A 16,914-nucleotide genomic window follows, 5' to 3' on the forward strand; every position below is an offset into this window, starting at 1 on the left:
GGGAGAAGCGTTCTGATTGGTTGATTCTGGGAGAGGCGCGCTGCTATTGGCTGGGCGGAGGCGGCGGCGGGAGAGCGTGAGGGGAGAGCGGAGGAGGGCACTGAGGTGGGGAAATGGGGGAATTTGGGGAATTTAGGGGAGAATCTGAAGGGAATTGAGGGGTTTGAGAGGAATTGAGGGGTCTCAGGTGCGTTTGGGGCGGCTAAGGAGGGGGAATGGGGAAAATGAGGGGGTTTGGGGGGAATTGAGGGGTCTGAGGTGCGTGTGGGGAGGCTTTGGGGGGAGCTGAGGTGGGGCCCGGGGGGAAATGGGGGAATTTACAGGGGACTTGAGAGGACTGGGGTACGTTTGGGGAGACTTTGGGGGAAATGCGGGTATCTGAGGTGGGAATGGGGGGAAATGGGGAGGGTTGGGGGAATCTGAGGGGAATTGAGGGGTTTGAGGGGAATTGAGGGGTCTGGAGTGCATTTATGGAGGTTTTGGAGGGAAATGGGAGGATTGGGGGGGGGTTGAGGGGAATTGAGGGGGATTTGGAGTGGTTTGAGAGGGGTATGAGAGGAACTGAGTTGTCTGGGATGGATTTGGGGGGAACTGGGGGGTTTGAGGGATTTTTGCGGGGTCTGAGGTGGATTTGGGGGGATCTGAGGGGAATTGAGTGGTCTGAGGTAGGTCTGGGGGAGCTTGGGGACTTTGGAGGGAACTGGGGGGAAATGAGGGACCCTGCGGTGGGTTTTAGGAGAAGTGGGGGATTTCGTGGGGTTTTAAGGGAATTTTGGAGGGGATTTTGAGGGGATTTTCGGGGGAGACTGAGGGGAAGTAGGAGGGTCTGAGGTGAGAATGGGGGGTCTGAGGGGCTTTGGGGTGAGCTTGAAAGGGTCTGGAGGGTTTTTAGGGAGGTCTGAGGGGATTTTGAGGGGGTTATGTGAGGAACTGGGAGAGTCTGGGGGTTTCCCAGGTGGGTCTGGGGGGTTTGGGGGAGTCTGAGGGGATTTTGGGGGATCTCAGGTGAGTCTCAGGGGATTTTGGGGGTCTCAGATGGGTTTGAGGGGGGGTCTCAGGTGGGTCTGGGGTAAATTATGGGGGGATCTGTGAGGAGTCTGAGGGTAATTGAGAGGGTTTAGGTGGGTCTGGGGTGGATTTGGGGGTCCCGGGGGTGAAGGGTTCCCTAAATCCCCACTGTTCCCACAGAGGAGTCCCTGTCCCTGTCTCCACCCTTTCCCCACAGAGGGTCCCTGTCCCCACAGAGGGTCCCTGTCCCTATCCCCCCCCCGTCCCCACAGAGGGTCCCTGTCCCTATTCCCCCCGTCCCCACAGAGGGTCCCTGTCCCCACAGAGGGTCCCTGTCCCCACAGAGGTCGCGGCCATGGTGGTGCAGGAGCCCCGCCCCAACCACACCATCTACATCAACAACCTCAACGAGAAGATCAAGAAGGATGGTGAGGGGGGGCTGGGGGGTCTGTCCCCATTGTCACCTGTCCTTGTGTCTGTCCCCGTTGTCACCTGTCCTTGTCACTGTCCCCAGAGCTGGAGCTGTCCCTGTCGCCATTGTCCCTGTGCTGTCCCCATTGTCACCTGTCCCTCTGTGTCCCCAGAGCTGAAGAAGTCCCTGTACGCCATTTTCTCCCAGTTTGGGCAGGTTTTGGACATTTTGGTGTCACGCAGTCTCCACATGCGTGTGGTTACTGTGCTAGAGAGAGAGAGAGAGAGGGAGAGACAGCAAGAACAGCAACACACAAGGGCCTCTTTAGGGAAAAAAGGGCGACTTTATTGAACAGACAACCCGTATTTAAAGCATGTTACGTGGAGCTAAGACAGGACAGGAGCTCATTGGATACTTTAGAAAAACATCCATGAAACTGTACCTCAGGATGTGTCCCACGAGAAAAACACCAGGTGTTAATCTTTATTGTGAATTCCATTCTGTTTTGACCAGATTTCATTCTGTCTTGACCAGATTATTGTCCTGGGAGAGTTCCTCCCTAGCTGAAGCTAGACCAGCTTATCAGCCTAGGAATGGAGCTGAGAGGCAGGAGAAGTCCAGGCCTGAGAAAGAATTCTCAAGCTGTAATTTTCCTGGCCCTCTAAATGTGTGTGTCCACACATGTGGGGTCAGGCCTTCGTCATCTTCAAGGAGATGAGCAGTGCCACCAATGCCCTGCGCTCCATGCAGGGCTTCCCCTTCTACAACAAACCCATGGTGAGACACGGATCTGGGGGGAAATGCTGAGATTTTAGGGGAAAAAATGGGAATTTTGGGAAAAAAAACTGTGGAATTCTGGTAAAAACCCCAAAATCCTGGGTAAAAATACTCAATTCCAGCCTCAAATATCCCTAAAATCCACCCTGGAACCCCCGAGAGCTTCCCCTTCTGTGACAAACCCATGGTGAGAGCAAAATCCGGGGGGAAGTACTGGGGTTTTGGGGAAAAAACTGTGGAACTCTGAGAAAAAAACCAAAATCCTGGGGAAGAAAACCCCAAAATGCAGCCTGAAATATCCCCAAAATCCAACCAGCAACATTCCAAAGCTTTCCCTTCCCTTGTCATACAAGCCCATGGTGAGAGAAATTTGGGAGAAAATTCCAGGATTTGGGGAAAAAAATCCCCAAATTTGGAAAAAAAACCCAAATTGAATTGCTCTGGAAAAAAAAAAAACAAATCCCCTGGAATCATTCTCAAATCAAAGTGGGAAAAACCCCAAGGCTTCCCCCTCTACAACAAGCCTGTGGTGAGACAGAAATTTGGGGGAAAATACTGGGATTTGGGGAAAAAACTGAAATTCTTGGAAATATCCTAAATTCCTGAGAAAAAACCCCAAAATGCAGCCTCAAATAATGCCAAAATCCAACCAGGTAAACTCCAAGGTTTCCCCCTCTACAACAAACACATGATGAAACACAGATCTGGTGGGGGAATACTGAGGTTTGGGGGGAAAACCAAGAATTTTGGGAAAAAAACCCACCAAAATTTGGCCTCAAGTATCCCCCAAATCCCCCCTAAATTCCTCTGGAACCTCCCAAAATCCATCAGAAAGCTCCAAAATCCCTCCGATGGGAAATGCCCCAAATCCCCCAGAAATCCCTCAGAAAACCCCAAATGCCTCCTGGAAATGCTCCAAATCCCTGCCAGAAATCCCCCAAATCCCCCGTAATTCCTCTGAATTTCCCCAAATCCCTTAGAAACCCCAAAATTTCTTCTGGAACCTCCCCAAATCCCTGCTGGAAAAAACCAAAATCCCTGCTGGAAAACCCCAAAATGCCTCCCAGAAATCCTGAAAATCCCCCAAAAACCTTTCAGGAACTCCCATATCCCTCCTGGGAATGCCCCAAATCCCCCAGAAATCCCTCGGACAACCCAAAATTCCTCAGAAAACCCCAAGTCCTTCTCGAAATCCCTCAGAAAGGCCCAAATTCCTTCTGGAACCTCCCCAAATCCTACAGAAAACCCCAAAATGCCTCCTAGAACTCCCCAAATCCTTGCTGGAAATCCTCCAAATATCCCTCAGAAAACTCCAAATCCCTCAGAAACACCAAAATGCCCTCTGGAACCTCCCCAGATCTTTCAGAAAACCCCAAAATCTCTCTTGAAAATCCCCCAAATTCCTCCTAAATCCCCCCAAAATCCCTGAGAAAATGCCTCCCAAATCCCCCAGAATCCCCCAAATCCCTCCTAAAATCCCTCAGAACCCCCAAAATCCCTCTTGGAACTCCCTGAAATCCTTGCTGGAAATTCTCCAAATCCCTCAAAAATCCCTCAGAAAACCCCAAAAATCCCCTTCAAAATCCTTCAGAAAACACCAAAATCCCTCAGAAACCTCAAGAATCCTCCTGAAAATCCCTCAGAAACCCCAAACTCCTCCTCAAATAAATCCCAAATCAATCCCAAATGAGCCCTGCTGTGCCCCCCAGGGCTGGAGTGGTTTATGGGGGGAGTTTGTGGTCTGGAGGGTTTGATCCCAAAGTTTGGGGATGGGGAAGGTTTGATCCTAAAATTTGGGATTTGGGGTGTTTGACACCTCAGGGTTTGGGATTTGGGGGGTTTTGACCCCAGAATATGGGGATCAGAGGGGTTTTGACCACAGAATTTGGGATGTGGGGGGTTTTGACGCCCCAGGGTTTGGGATTTGGGGATTTTGACCCCAGAATTTGGGGATCGGAGGGTTTAACCCCAAACTTTGGAATCGAGGGATTGGACACCTCAAATATTTCCAACTCAAGAGTTTGGGGACTGGAGGGGTTTGATGCCAAAGTTTGGGGTTTGGGGTCTGGGGGGGTTTGATCCTAAAATTTGGGGTCAGGGCTGTTTTACACCTCAGGATTTGGGGATCAGGGGGTTTTTTGACACCCCAGGATTTGGGCTGGAGGTTGAGATCAAAACAATTCCCTGGAAACAGTGGTGGGGTCGGGAACGGGATTTGGAACAGGAATGGGAACAGGATTGGGAATGGGAACAAGGCAGGGATTGGGAAAGGGAAATGGGAATGGGAATGAGATTGGCAATGGGAATGGGATAGGGATTGGAAATGGGAACGAGATCAGGAATGGGACTGGGAACAGGATTGGGAATGGGAATGGGATCAGGAATGGGAAGGGGAACAGGATCGGGATTGGGAATGGGAATGGAATTGAGAAGGGGAACAGGAACAGGATTGCGAATGGGAACATGATCAGGAAGGGGATCAGGAATGGGAACAGGATTGGGATTGGGAATGAGATCAGGAAGGGGAAAGGAAAAAGGGCACATGATTGGGAAAGGGATCAGGATTGGGAATGAGAATGGGAATGGAAATGGGATTGGGAAAGGGAAGGGAAACAGGGTCGGGATGATAAAGATGTGAAAAAAATGGGTGTGTTGGCTGGGAAATCTCAGATTCAGGAACCAAAACCAGTAGAGGGAGGAACATCTTTGCTTGACTGGGAATTGGAATTCCAGACCCTGGCAGTGTGAGCCATGCAGGACCATGCAGACTGGGATCATGGGGGCTGGGATGACATGGACTGGGATCCTCCAGACTGGGACTGCACAGACTGGGACCAGATGGATCAGGTCCAAACAGACTGGGATTGTACAAACTGGGATCACATGGACTGGGATTGTACAGACTGGGATCACGTGGACTGGGATTGTACAGACTGGGATCACATGGACTGAGATTGTACAAACTGGGATCACATGCACTGGGATTGTACAGACTGGGATCACATGGACTGAGATTGTACAAACTGGGATCTCATGCACTGGGACCATATGGACCGGGATGGCTGCACCAGAACGATGGGAACCGAGGCTGTCCCGCCCCACCCAGGGGTCCCTCCCAGTCCTGCCCAGTCCCGTGCGGGGGCGCAGCCAAAACTCCCCGGAGTGAACGCGGAGATCCCGGAGCGCTGCCGGTGTCGGTCTCTGTCCCGGTGCTGGTCTGGGTCTCAGTCTTGGAGCAGTCCTGGAGTGTTCCTGGTGCTGATTTTGGTCCTGGTCTCAATCTCGACCCTGGATCTCTCCCGGTGCTGGTCCCAGTGTCGGAGTTGGTCTCAGGCTTGGTCCCAGTGCCAGTTCTGGTGCTGCTCTCAGTCTTGATCGTGGTCCCAGAGAAGTTGGGCCTGTTTGGATGATTTTAGGCCAAACTGGGCAGTTTTAGTCCCAATTTTAGTTCCCTTTGGATGATTTTAGGCCCATACGGGAGGACCTTAACAGAGCACTGGTGATTTTGGCCTCTTTTTCTTTGATGATTTTTGGCCCATTTGGTTGGATTTTCAGCCTCTTTGGGTAATTGTAGGTGGAACCAAGCCCTTTTATGGTGATTTTAGGTCTCGTTGGATTGATTTCAGGACAGTTTGAGTGTGTTTAGGTCCCTTTGGGTGATTTGAGTCGAAACCAAGCACATTCAGAATGAATTATATACCCATTTGGGGGATTGAAGAATGATTTTGGGCAATTTTATGAGGGTTTTAAAGCACTTTCAGCAATTTTACAGACATTAGTTGGATTATAACCCCATTTTGATGATTTCAGGCCGAACTCTGTGGGTAGAGGATAGATTTTAAGGCATTTGGGTGATTTTAGGCCCAACGTGAAGGATTTAGCTTGATATGAGACCGTATTTTGGTGATTATAGACCAATCTTGGTAGATTTAGGATGCATTTGAGGCTTTTTTTGGTGATGTTAGGCCGAACCAAAGCCTTTTAAAACCGCGCAGCCCCTTGGCCCCGCCCCATTCCCCTCACAGTTCCCGCCCTTTCCTTGGCCCCGCCCCTTCCCCTCACTGTTCCCGCCCTTTCCTTGACCCCGCCCCCTTCCCCTCACAGTTCCCGCCCTTTCATTGACCCCGCCCCTTTCCCCTCACAGTTCCCGCCCTTGCCCTATCCCCTCCCAGTTCGGGGCTCGGAACGGGAGAGGAGGAGGAGGGAGGGAAGAAGAGGCGGAGCGGCAGCAGGAAGCAGGAGTAGAGTCAAGCGCGCGACCCCGGAGCTCCCTGAACTCGCAGCCCCCCGGGACCATCGCCCCCCATCCCGCAGGTGCCCGGGGAGGGGGAGCTCGCCCCGAATATCCCGGGGTATCCCTGGGTTTGGGGTTTTTTGGGGGGGAAATTTGGATGTTGCAGGGCTGCAGAGGCGCAGATGGCCCTCGGGGGGACATCGGGGGGTCCCCGGGAGGTGTTTTTGGGGGTCCCGGTGGGTGCCGGCAGAGCCCCGGCAGGGCCCGGGGGGATGCGGGTCCCCCCGCGGTGGGGGTTGGGCTTCCCGGGCCGGGCCCTGCGAGCTGTGCCGGGGCCAGGTGGGGAGCGGTGGGATCGGCGGGATCGGCGGGGGGACACCGGTTTGGGGGAGCCCCGGGAGAGCCGCGGCTTCCCTGAGCGGGAGCCCAGAGACAGGAGAGCCCCAGAAGGGCAAAGCGGGGAGCCCGAGAGGGGGGGACCCCTGGGACTGCCGGGACCCCGGCGGGGGGTGCTGGGGCTGGAGGGGCGGCATGGCCGGGAAAGGGGTTCGGGGGTGCGGGAGCCGGGAGTGGCTGCTCCCAGTATGAGCCCAGTTGCTCTCCCCGTGTGGTTCCAGTTTCCTCGGCACTCCCAGGATTGGCTCAGTCACTTCCAGGCATTCCCGATTATGATACAATTTGCCCCAGCATGGCCCCAGTTGCTCCCAGTCCCTCCCACTTTGGTCCAGGGTGTTCCCAGTTCTGCAGTTGCCCCTAGCACAGTCCCAGTCACTCCTTGTGTGATCCCATTCTGAGTCCATTATGATGCCAGTCTCTGCCAGCTGGGTCCCAGTCACTCAGACTTGCCCCCAGTTTACCCAGAATGGTTTCAGTTTTTTTCCCTCAGCAGATTCTCGATTGCTCCCGGTCATCACCCCTATGGTTTCAGACTCTCCCAGTATATCCCACTTACGCTGAACAATCTCGTCGTCATTCCCAGGCACTCTCAGTTACCTAAGAATGGATCACTTGCTCGCAGTTTGATCCCAGTTCCTGTCAGTGTGTGTGCAGTGTGCTTCCAGCTTGGGCCCGGTAGCTCCCAGTAACCCCCAGTCAGGGTCCAGCCACACCCACTCTAATCCCAGTATGACTGTAGACACTCCCAGTATGATCCTAGTATGATCCCCGTCACTTGCAGTCTAATTCCAGTTACTCCCAGTCTGATGCCAGTGGCCCCCAGTGTGATCCCAGTTGGTCCCTGTCAATGCCAGCATGACCCCAGTAGCCTCCAGTATAATCCCTGTGCCTGCCTGTCTCTCCCAGTATATCCCAGTCACCCCCAGCATTGTGCCAGTCACTCTCACTTCTTCCCAGCTGCTTCCAGCATGTTTCCAGTTGTTCACAGCCACTCCCACTCCATCCCAGTATGATTCCAGTCACCCTTGATGTGATCCCAGTCTCACCCAGCATGTACCCAGGTGCTGTCACTGTGATCCCAGTATGATCCCAGTTGCTGCCAGAACAGTTTCAGTTGTTCCCAGTTCCTACCAGGATGATGCCTAGAATAGCCCCAGTCTCTCTCAGCATTGTTCCGCTATCTCCCAGTGTCCCCCAGTGTGGTTCCAGTCTCCCCAGTATGGCACCAGCTGTCCCCAGCTGTTCCCAGTGTGGTTCCAGTCCCCCCAGTATGGTTCCAGTCACTCCCATTATATCCCAGTTGCCCCAGTAAGGTTCCAGTTCGCTCAGAATGATTCCAGTCTTTCCCAGTTACTCACAGTTGTCTCCAGCGTGATCCCAATTTCTGTCAGTTGCCCATACTCCCAGTTGCTCCCAGTATGATCCCTGCTATGGCCTCAGTCCCCTCAGCATGATTCCAGTACCTTCCATTTAATCCCACTTGCTCCCAATGTGTCCACATTTTCCTCCCACCATGGGCCCAGTTGCTCCCAGTAAGGTTCCATTCCCACTCCCTGTAATCCCAGTGGCTCCCAGGATGATCCCAGTAGGACCCGTAGTCACTCTGTATGGTTCCAGTCTCTCCCAGTATGAACCGTTGCACCCAGTCCCCCCCAGTGTGGTTCCAGTCATGCCCAGTATGACCATAGTCACTCCAAGATCCTCCCAGTCATGCCCAGAGTGATTCCCTGTTACTCCCAGTCTGAGACCAGTGTCCCCCAGTCACTCCCACTATGGTTCCAGTTGTGGCCAGCACTTTCCCTGTCACTCCCAGTCTGCTTGCAGTATGATCCCAGTCATTCTTGGATATTCCCAGTACTATTGCAGTCACTCCCAGTATGATTCCAGCTAGTTCCAGTAGGATCCCAGTATGACTCTGGAATGGGCACAGCTGCTCCCATTATCATCCAGTGTGGTTCCAGTTGCTCCCATTTCCCCTCACTGTGGTTTCAGTCTCTCCCAGTGTATCCCAGTTGCCGCCAGCAGGTTCCCAGTCACTCCCAGTTGTCCTCAGCTGCTTCCAGACTGATCCCAGTTGCTCACAGCCTCTCCCAGTCACCCTCAGTGCAGTCCCAGTTGCTGCCAGTGTGATCCAGTATGATCCCAGTCCATCTGAGCACGGTTGCAGTTTTTCCCAGTTCAACCCAGTGTGATCCTAGTTGCTCCCAGTTGCCCCTAGCATAGTCTCAATCACTCCATAGATGATCCCAGTCCCTCCCAGCATGGTCCCAGTCATGCCCAGTTGCCCCCAGTATAGAGTAGTATCTCCCTCTGACTCCCCAGTATCCCCCAGTGTGTTCCCAGTTCTCCCCAGCATGGTCCCAGCTGTTCCCAGTGTGGTTCCAGTCACTCCAGTAAGGTCACAGACACTCCCAGTATATCCCAGTTGCTCTCAGCATGCTCGTAGTCATTCCCAGTGGTTCCCAGTATCCCCAGTAAGGTTCCCCCCGGCCCCAGAGGGTGGGAGCAGCCGAGAGCCCCGCGCTGCCCATCCCGACCTGTCCCGGCTCCATCCCCGCTCCTCCCGCGGGCTGCGAGGGCTTCGGGAACGGCCCCGAGGGTGTCGGTGCTCCTGGGGGAGGAGGAGGAGGGTTGGAAGAGGAGGGATGAAGGAGGACAGCGAGAAGGGATGGAAGCAGGGGAAGGAGGGAGAGTTAGGGAGGAGGAGGAGGAGGGATGGAAGAGGAAAGACAAAGGAGGATCAAGAAAAGGAGGAGGAGGAAGGAGGTCGAGCGCTCCCTGAATTCATAGGTCCCCCATCCATGGGACCATCGCCCCCGCAGGTGACCGGGGAGGGGGAGCTCGGCCCAGATATCCCAGGGGGTCCCTGGGTTGGATTTATTTTGAAGGGATGTTTGGAGAATGCAGAACTGCAAAGCTGAGCAGAAAATGCCCCTTGAGGGGACACTGGTGGGTCCCCAGGAGGTGTTTTTAGGGTGTCCTGGTGGCTGTGGCAGCAGAGCCCTGGTAGAGAGCAGGGGGATGTGGGGTCTCCCCTGCAGTGGGGGTTGTGTCTGCCCGAGTTGGGCACCGTCACCTCCAGCCCAGAGCCAGGGGCTGCGAGACCACGAGGGAGAGCCAGAGGGGGGAACCTGGGGACCCCCAGAGTGGGGAGAGTGGAGAGGGGCAATACCAGGACATCAGGGAACCCCGGGAGTCTGGAGGAGCAGAGCCCTGTGTCCCCCAGGACCCCAAAGTGGAGAGCCCAGAGAGGGGGGAGCGCCGCGATTTTGGGACCCTCAACAGCCTGGAGAGGGGCAGGGAGGACTCCTTGATTCCCCTGCACCCCAAAGCAGAGAATAAGGGGAGAAGGGACCCCAAAACCCCCAGCATCCCTAAATGGGCTGACGGATGTGTGGGGAGCTTTTTGGATTCCTGGGACTCCCAGCAGCCTGGAGAGGGCAGGGACCGAGTAGATGGGGGACCCCCAATACAAGCGTGACCCCCAGCAGCTGGGACAGGGGGGAACCCCCAAACACCAAAGGAGAGGTACCATTCCCAGGAACTGCTGGGAGGCATTTTCAGGGCTGAATGTTGGTGTTTGGGAGGTTTTTATGGACCCCAGATGCTCGGGGACTTCTAGAGATGGAGTTGGGCAGGAGGAACCCGCAACACAACGCGCTCATCCCTTGTTTTTCCCCAAACCAGGATTTCCCATTCCGAACCCTTGGCTGCGATGGAGGAGGAGGAGGCTGTGAGGAAGAGGAAGATGTCCCAGGATCCGCAGGCAGGTGAGGAGGAAGTCAGTGCCCCTTTTCCCCTCTGTCCTGCTCCATCTCCCAGCCCAGCACGGCCCCCGGCTGCAGGACAACCCCGCTGCTGACGCTGTCCTGCGGGGACGCGCTGGGGGGATCTCCTTCCCCTTCCCTCTGGCACGGAGGCAAATCCCATCCTCTGCTTGTCCTTCCTGCCCCAGACAAGGAGCTGAGCACGGAGAGCAGGGAGGACAAATCCCCGCGGCAGAACCTCGTGGAAGAGGCCGTTTGGAGCGGCTCCACGGCGCAGGAATGCAACGGGGAGGAAAAGCCGCGGAGATCCCGCACGAGGAGGGGCTGCAAACGCAGATGGCGGGGATCTGAGGAGGAAAGCCCCAGCCTGGGCCGGGGGGGCATCCGGAGATCGAGCCAGAGCTCGGAGCTGGTGGTCAATGAGCAGCTTCGTGATGGGAAGAAGCCCCACAAGTGCTCAGAGTGTGGGATGAGCTTCAGATTCAGGTGCCTCCTGATCTATCACCAGAGGATCCACACTGGGGAGAAGCCCTATGAGTGTGGCGAGTGTGGGGATAGATTCAGCCAGAGATCCCACCTGACCCAGCACCAGAGGATCCACACTGGGGAGAGGCCCTACGAATGTGGGAAGTGTGGGAAGGGATTCAGAGTCAGCTCCCAGCTGATCTACCACCAGAGGATCCACACTGGGGAACGACCCTACAAGTGTGGGGAGTGTGGGAAGAGATTCAGCGTCAGAGCTAGCCTGGTCCGGCACAAGATGATCCACACTGGAGAACGCCCCTACAAGTGTGGGGAGTGTGGGAAGGGATTCATACTCAGCTCTGAATTGCTCCGGCACCAGACGATCCACACTGGGGAGAAGCCCTATGAGTGTTCTGAGTGTGGGAAGGGATTCAGAATCGCCTCCCAGATGCATCAGCACCAAAAGATCCACACTGGGGACAGTCCCTATGAGTGTTCTGAGTGTGGGAAGACGTTTCCGAGCAGCTCCAAGCTCCTCCGGCACCAGAAGATTCACAAGGGTCAGAGGCCCTTCCACTGCCCTGACTGCGGGAAGGGCTTCATGCACAACTCCAGCCTCATCACCCACCGTCGCATCCACACTGGGGAAAAGTCCCACAAGTGTGAGGAATGTGAGAAGAGCTTCAGGGACAGTGCCACCCTGATCCGCCACCAGAGGATCCACACTGGGGAGAGGCCCTACAAGTGTGAGGAGTGTGGGAAGAGCTTCATTGAGCGTGCCAAATTGATCGACCACCAGAACATCCACACTGGGAAAAGGCCATACAAGTGTGGGGAGTGTGGGAAGGACTTCAGGCAGCGTTCTGGTCTGATCAGCCACCAAAGTATCCACACTGGGCACAGGCCCTACGAGTGTTCCAAGTGTGGGAAGAGGTTTCCCTCCAGCTCACAACTCCACCAGCACTACCAGACACACACGGAGGAGAGGCCTTTCCAGTGCTTTGACTGCGGGAAGGGCTTCAGGCAAAACTCCCAGCTCATCACCCACCGGCGCATCCACACTGGGGAGAGGCCCCACGAGTGTCCTGACTGCGGGAAGGGCTTCAGGGACAAATCCACCCTCGTCACCCACCGGCGCATCCACACTGGGGAGAGGCCCTACAAGTGTGGGGAGTGTGGGAAGAGCTTCACCCAGAGATCAGGCTTGTTCAAACACCAACAGAAGCACCACTAAGGGAAGCCCTGCTAGCGCCCCGAGTGCAGGAGGAGCTTTGTGCCCTGCTCCAGCTCCATCCCCCAATGGAGGAGCCACAGTAGGCAGAGCCCTGGTGACCCACATTCTCTGGGATCCATGTTGGCAAGACACCTGGCTGGTTGTCCTTTTGTTTTGGCCTTAATTTTTCTCTCTTCTCCATCTCTTTTCACTCCAAAAGCTGAAAAAGATCAATTTGTCACCTCAAAACTTCTCAAATCCCGCTGAAAGCACCTCAATTTAATCCAAAAGGGCTCAATCCAACTGCAAAGGGGATCCTGAAAACAAGTCAGTCCCCCAGGAACCTTACTGGATTCCGCAGCTGCCAGGGTGAGAAGGGGTTGGAAGGAGATTGGGAGAAATGGGATCCAAATTTGGAGCAGTGGGATCAAGATTGTGTGGGGCTGGCTGGCTGGGATGGATTTGATAGTAAAAAAAAGTTTCACAATTCCTGATTTCTGTCCCATTCCCTTTCAGTCAGTTCCTGTTCTGTTTTTAGTGGCACCTTCTCAGCTGATTGTGTTTGTGTCCTCCTTTCTCTCCTGCCTCTCTCTGCCTGCTCTGTTTCTGTCTCAGGGTGTCTCTTGAACCAGGTCAGCTCCCACCAAAGACCTTCCCCTGATTTAATTCCCAGTGCAGGAGCTCCAACAGCCATGGGTGAAGTTAGGAAGGCTGGCAGTGAAATGTCCCTGTAAGATCGTGCTGCACTTGTCATTTGGCCCCTTCTGAAGAGCTTTGCCTTCAAGGGCAGGAACATTTAGGCTGGATTTTAGTTTTATTTAGTATGGTTTTAGACTCCCTTTGTGTGGAGTTGAGGCCGCATTGGCTTATTTTAGCCACATCTGGTGAATTTAAGCTGGATTTGAGGCCCTTTTCTGGGTGATTTTAGGTCAAACCAGGCCTTTCAGGACCATGCGGGTCTTTGGCCCCGCTCCTTTCCCCTCACAATTCCCTCCCATTCCTTGACCCCACCCCTTTCCCCTCACAGTTCCTGCCCTTTTCTTGTCCCCACCCCTTTCTATTCACAGCTCCTGTCTATATTTAGCCCCGCCCCTTTCTTTCCGACCAAGCCCCTGTGTTCACCACGCCCCTTTCCCCTCCAAGCCCCGCCCATCTCAGGGCGCGTTCCTCTCGCGCATGCTCAGAACACTCGGAGGTGCCTTCCGGGCGCCGCCATCTTTGCTCCCTGTCTGCCTGCCCGGCTTCAGCATGTCCGAGAGCTACGGTGGGGCTGGGGGGATCTATAGGGGACTGGGGGGGGAGTCTGAGGATTTCTATAGAGGATTTGGGCTTGCTAATAGAGGACTTGGGGTTTCTGGGGGGTCCCTTATGGATGATTGATAGATCTATACGGCATCTATAGACTGCTGGTGAAGGTTTTACAGCCCTGGGGGTATTCTGGGGGACTTTATAGGGGATTTGGGCTTGTCTGTAGGGGATTTGAGGAGCTCTGGGGCATCCCTAAATGGGGTCTGGGAGGTCTATAGGGGATCTGTAGGGAACTGGGGATCTGTATAGGGATTTGTGTTTGTCTATAGGGGATTTGGGGGACTCTGGGAGGTTCCTAAAAGGGGTCTGGGAGGTCTATAGGGGATCTGTAGGGTCCAGGGGGGTTTCAGGGTCTCTATAGGGGAATTTTGTGCTCTGTCCAGGGAATTCTTTGGGTTCCTGTAGGGAATTCTGTGGCTCCTATTGAGAATTTTTGGGAATTTTGGGGTCCTTAAAGGAAATATGTCGGTCTCTTGGGAACTTTGGGCTCCCCATAAGGAAACGTTGGGGTGATTAAAGGGAATTTTGTAGTGTCTGTTGGGAATTTTTGGGCCTATATTGAGAATTGTGAGAACTGTGGGGTCTCCACCGGGAGGTTTTTTTTAATTTTGGGTCCAAACATGGGAATTTTTAGGTCTCTATTGGGAATTTTTGAAATTTTGCGGTCCTCAAATGGAATTTAGAGGATCCCGTAGGAATCTTTTGGGAATTTAGGGTTCCCTGTAGATAAACTTGGGTCCAAACACTGGAGCTTTGGGATCTCTATGGGAAATTTTTGGAATCTCCATAGGGAATATTTGTGAATTTTAGGTCCAAATGTGGGAACTTGCAGGGGGAATTTTGGGTGCCTAAATAGGACACTGAACAGCTGGCATGAAGCCTAAGAGACCCAGGGGTCTAATTTTAAGGTGATTTTGGGTCCCCTTGGGTGAGTTTCAGGCCAGTTTAGGTGTGTTTAGCCTCCTTTGGGTGATTTTAGGCAAAACCAGGTGGGTTCTAGGATGGATTTTAGGCCCATTTTGGTGATTTTAGGAAAAACCAGGCAATTTTAAGGTACATTTTACACACATTTGGGAGATTGAAGAGTGATTTTGGACCATTTCCTGTGGATTTTAAACTAGTTTGGGCAAATTTAGACCCTTTGGTTCGATTTTAACCCCATTTCGCTGACTTCAGGCAAAACCATGAGGATATAGAGTAGATTTTAAGGTTTTTGGCTGTTTTTAGGCCAACCCTGATTGGTTTAAAGGTGGATTTTAGGCACGTTTAATGAAAATTAGGCCTATTTTGGTAATTTTAGAGCCCATTGTGTGGATTTCAGGCCCCCATGACTGATTTTAGGCCAAACCTGGTAGATTTAGGCTGCATTTGAGGCTTTTTTTTGTGATTTGAGGCTAAAACACGCCCCTTCAGGACTGGCGATTATTCCCCTCACAGTTCCCACCCTTTCCTTGGCACCGCCCCTTTCCCCTCACAGTTCCCGCCCTTTCCTTGCCCCATCCCCTTCCAGTTCGGGGCTCGGAACGGGGGAGGAGGAGGAGGGAGGGAGGAAGAGGCGGAGCGGCAGCAGGAAGCAGGAGCAGAGAAGGGGTGAAGGTGAAGGAGAACGGCAATACCCCCTGAGAGAATTGAGTCTGACAATGGGACCCATTTCAAGAACGGCCTTTTCAATACCTGGGCCAGAGAACATGGCATGGAATGGATATATCATACGCCCTACCACGCGCCAGCTGCCAGGAGAGTTGAACAGTGCAATAGACTGCTCAAGACTACCCTAAAGGCACTTGGCGGAGGAACCTTCAAGAAGTGGGAAACGAACTTAGCAAAGGCCACCTGGATGGTCAACACCCAAGGGTCCATCAATCGAGCTGGTCCTGCCCAGTCTGAACCCTTGCACACAGTGGATGGAGATAAAGTCCCTGTGGCACACATGAAAGGTATTTTAAGAAAGACTGTTTGGATTAGTCCCACCTCAGGCAAGGACAGACCCATCCGTGGTCTTTGCCCAAGGACCTGGTTACACTTGGTGGGAAATGCAGAAAGATGGAGAAGTCCATTGTGTACCAGGGAAACCTAATCTTAAGTGAGAACTGTGTGTAGGGTTTCATTATGCAGATGGTAATAGAATAAGGGGTGGACAATGTCTTGGGTTGCAATGCAGGATGTGACCCGAGGTGTGTATTCTATCACCATCTGTTGAAACCAGCTGGTACAGTGATCCTTATCTCTGTGGGAGATATTCTCTGCTAATGGGCCATCTGTTAAAAGCAGGTGGAGCAGTCATCTTTATTTTTTCCACAACCCATCCTTCCTCCAGAAGGATATCTTCTGTTAATGGGCCATTGAGTCCTACTGTATGACTGATAAAATTACATCATCCCATTGGGTCCCACTGCATGACTGATAAAATTCTGTTAACCCATGGGGAGATGCTCCAGCCAGGGGCAGGAGCCAAGCCTTTCCTACCTAAATAAAAACTGAGATTTGGAACACCAGGACAGCCTTTTTCCACTGGATCCCAGAGGAAAAATCGGAGCTTTCCACATTATCACTGCACCTTTGGAGGAAAACTGCACCTTCTACAGGAGCACTGCTTCAACTGAACCACATCTGTCATCCAGGAGGATGCAGCCACCATTTATACGGACTGCTACCAACACCCTGACTGACAGGGTGTCATGTTTGTTGGAGGTTGAATTGTTCCCTTTTCTTTCTGTGGAATTTCTCCCATTGTTATGCTAAGTATTTGTGGCTACACCTTAGTAGCTATGGTCTTCTCTTGCAGGGGGTGGGGGGATGTGGGGAGACTGGAAAAGGAAAAGGTGGGAGAGGGGTCTGGGGTGGGCTCTTGTTCTCGCTTGGCTCATGGAGTGAGAGGAAGATGTCCCAGCTCCGCTCTGGCATCTCCCCTGCCATCCCAGCGCTGAGATCCACGTTCCCTGCCGTTGGACATCGCTCTGCTGGTCTCCTAGCTCACCCTACTATCTCCGGACACTCTGCTGAGCACCACGACCGACACCGTGAGGGGGGAGTAACTTTCCCCATCCCCTCTCTCCCCTGGGCCGCGGCCGCCATCACCCAGCCCTCTTCAACTGCGCGGGACCTGCCCTGCCCCCACAGCACCGGTAACAGCACAGGGAGACGGCCTGCGGCCAGAAGGGACTGGAGCGGAGCTAGACTGTTCTGTTGGCAATTTTTATAGCTGTTGTTGTTTTCTGCCTTGTTAGATATCAGTAAAGAACTGTTACTCCTTTCCCCATATCTCCTGCCTGAAGGCCTCTGATTTGAAACTAAAATAATTAGAAGGGAGGAGGTTGCACTCTGCATCTCAGGA

At 53.5% G+C, this 16,914-nt stretch overlaps 1 protein-coding gene across 2 annotated transcripts; it reads left to right on the forward strand.

Moving 5' to 3' along the window:
- The first annotated feature begins 65 nt into the window (after positions 1 to 65).
- On the forward strand, positions 66 to 12,759 carry LOC148221027 (uncharacterized). 2 transcript variants are annotated; one of them, XM_088179978.1, is made up of 5 exons: positions 76 to 105; positions 1,353 to 1,436; positions 6,342 to 6,511; positions 10,515 to 10,597; positions 10,783 to 12,759. In XM_088179978.1, the coding sequence occupies exons 2-5, from the start codon at positions 1,434 to 1,436 to the stop codon at positions 12,291 to 12,293; spliced, it is 1,767 nt and encodes a 588-aa protein (XP_088036104.1). In that variant the 5' UTR covers positions 76 to 105; positions 1,353 to 1,433; the 3' UTR covers positions 12,294 to 12,759. The 2 variants fall into 2 exon arrangements, with proteins under 2 accessions (XP_088036105.1, XP_088036104.1); XM_088179979.1 differs by lacking the exon at positions 6,342 to 6,511 and having other exon boundaries at positions 66 to 105.
- Positions 12,760 to 16,914: the final 4,155 nt, after the last annotated feature.

Source organism: Sturnus vulgaris, chromosome 28 (assembly GCF_052056855.1).
Source record: "Sturnus vulgaris isolate bStuVul1 chromosome 28, bStuVul1.hap1, whole genome shotgun sequence".
In the NCBI taxonomy this organism is placed as follows: Eukaryota; Metazoa; Chordata; class Aves; order Passeriformes; family Sturnidae; genus Sturnus; species Sturnus vulgaris.

Excerpts from the sequence above, each read along its gene's own strand:
- LOC148221027 (XM_088179978.1), top strand. Across the intron at positions 6,512-10,514 it reads CATCGCCCCCCATCCCGCAG|GATTTCCCATTCCGAACCCT; the intron begins GTGCCCGGGGAG and ends TCCCCAAACCAG. Across the intron at positions 10,598-10,782 it reads GTCCCAGGATCCGCAGGCAG|ACAAGGAGCTGAGCACGGAG; the intron begins GTGAGGAGGAAG and ends TTCCTGCCCCAG.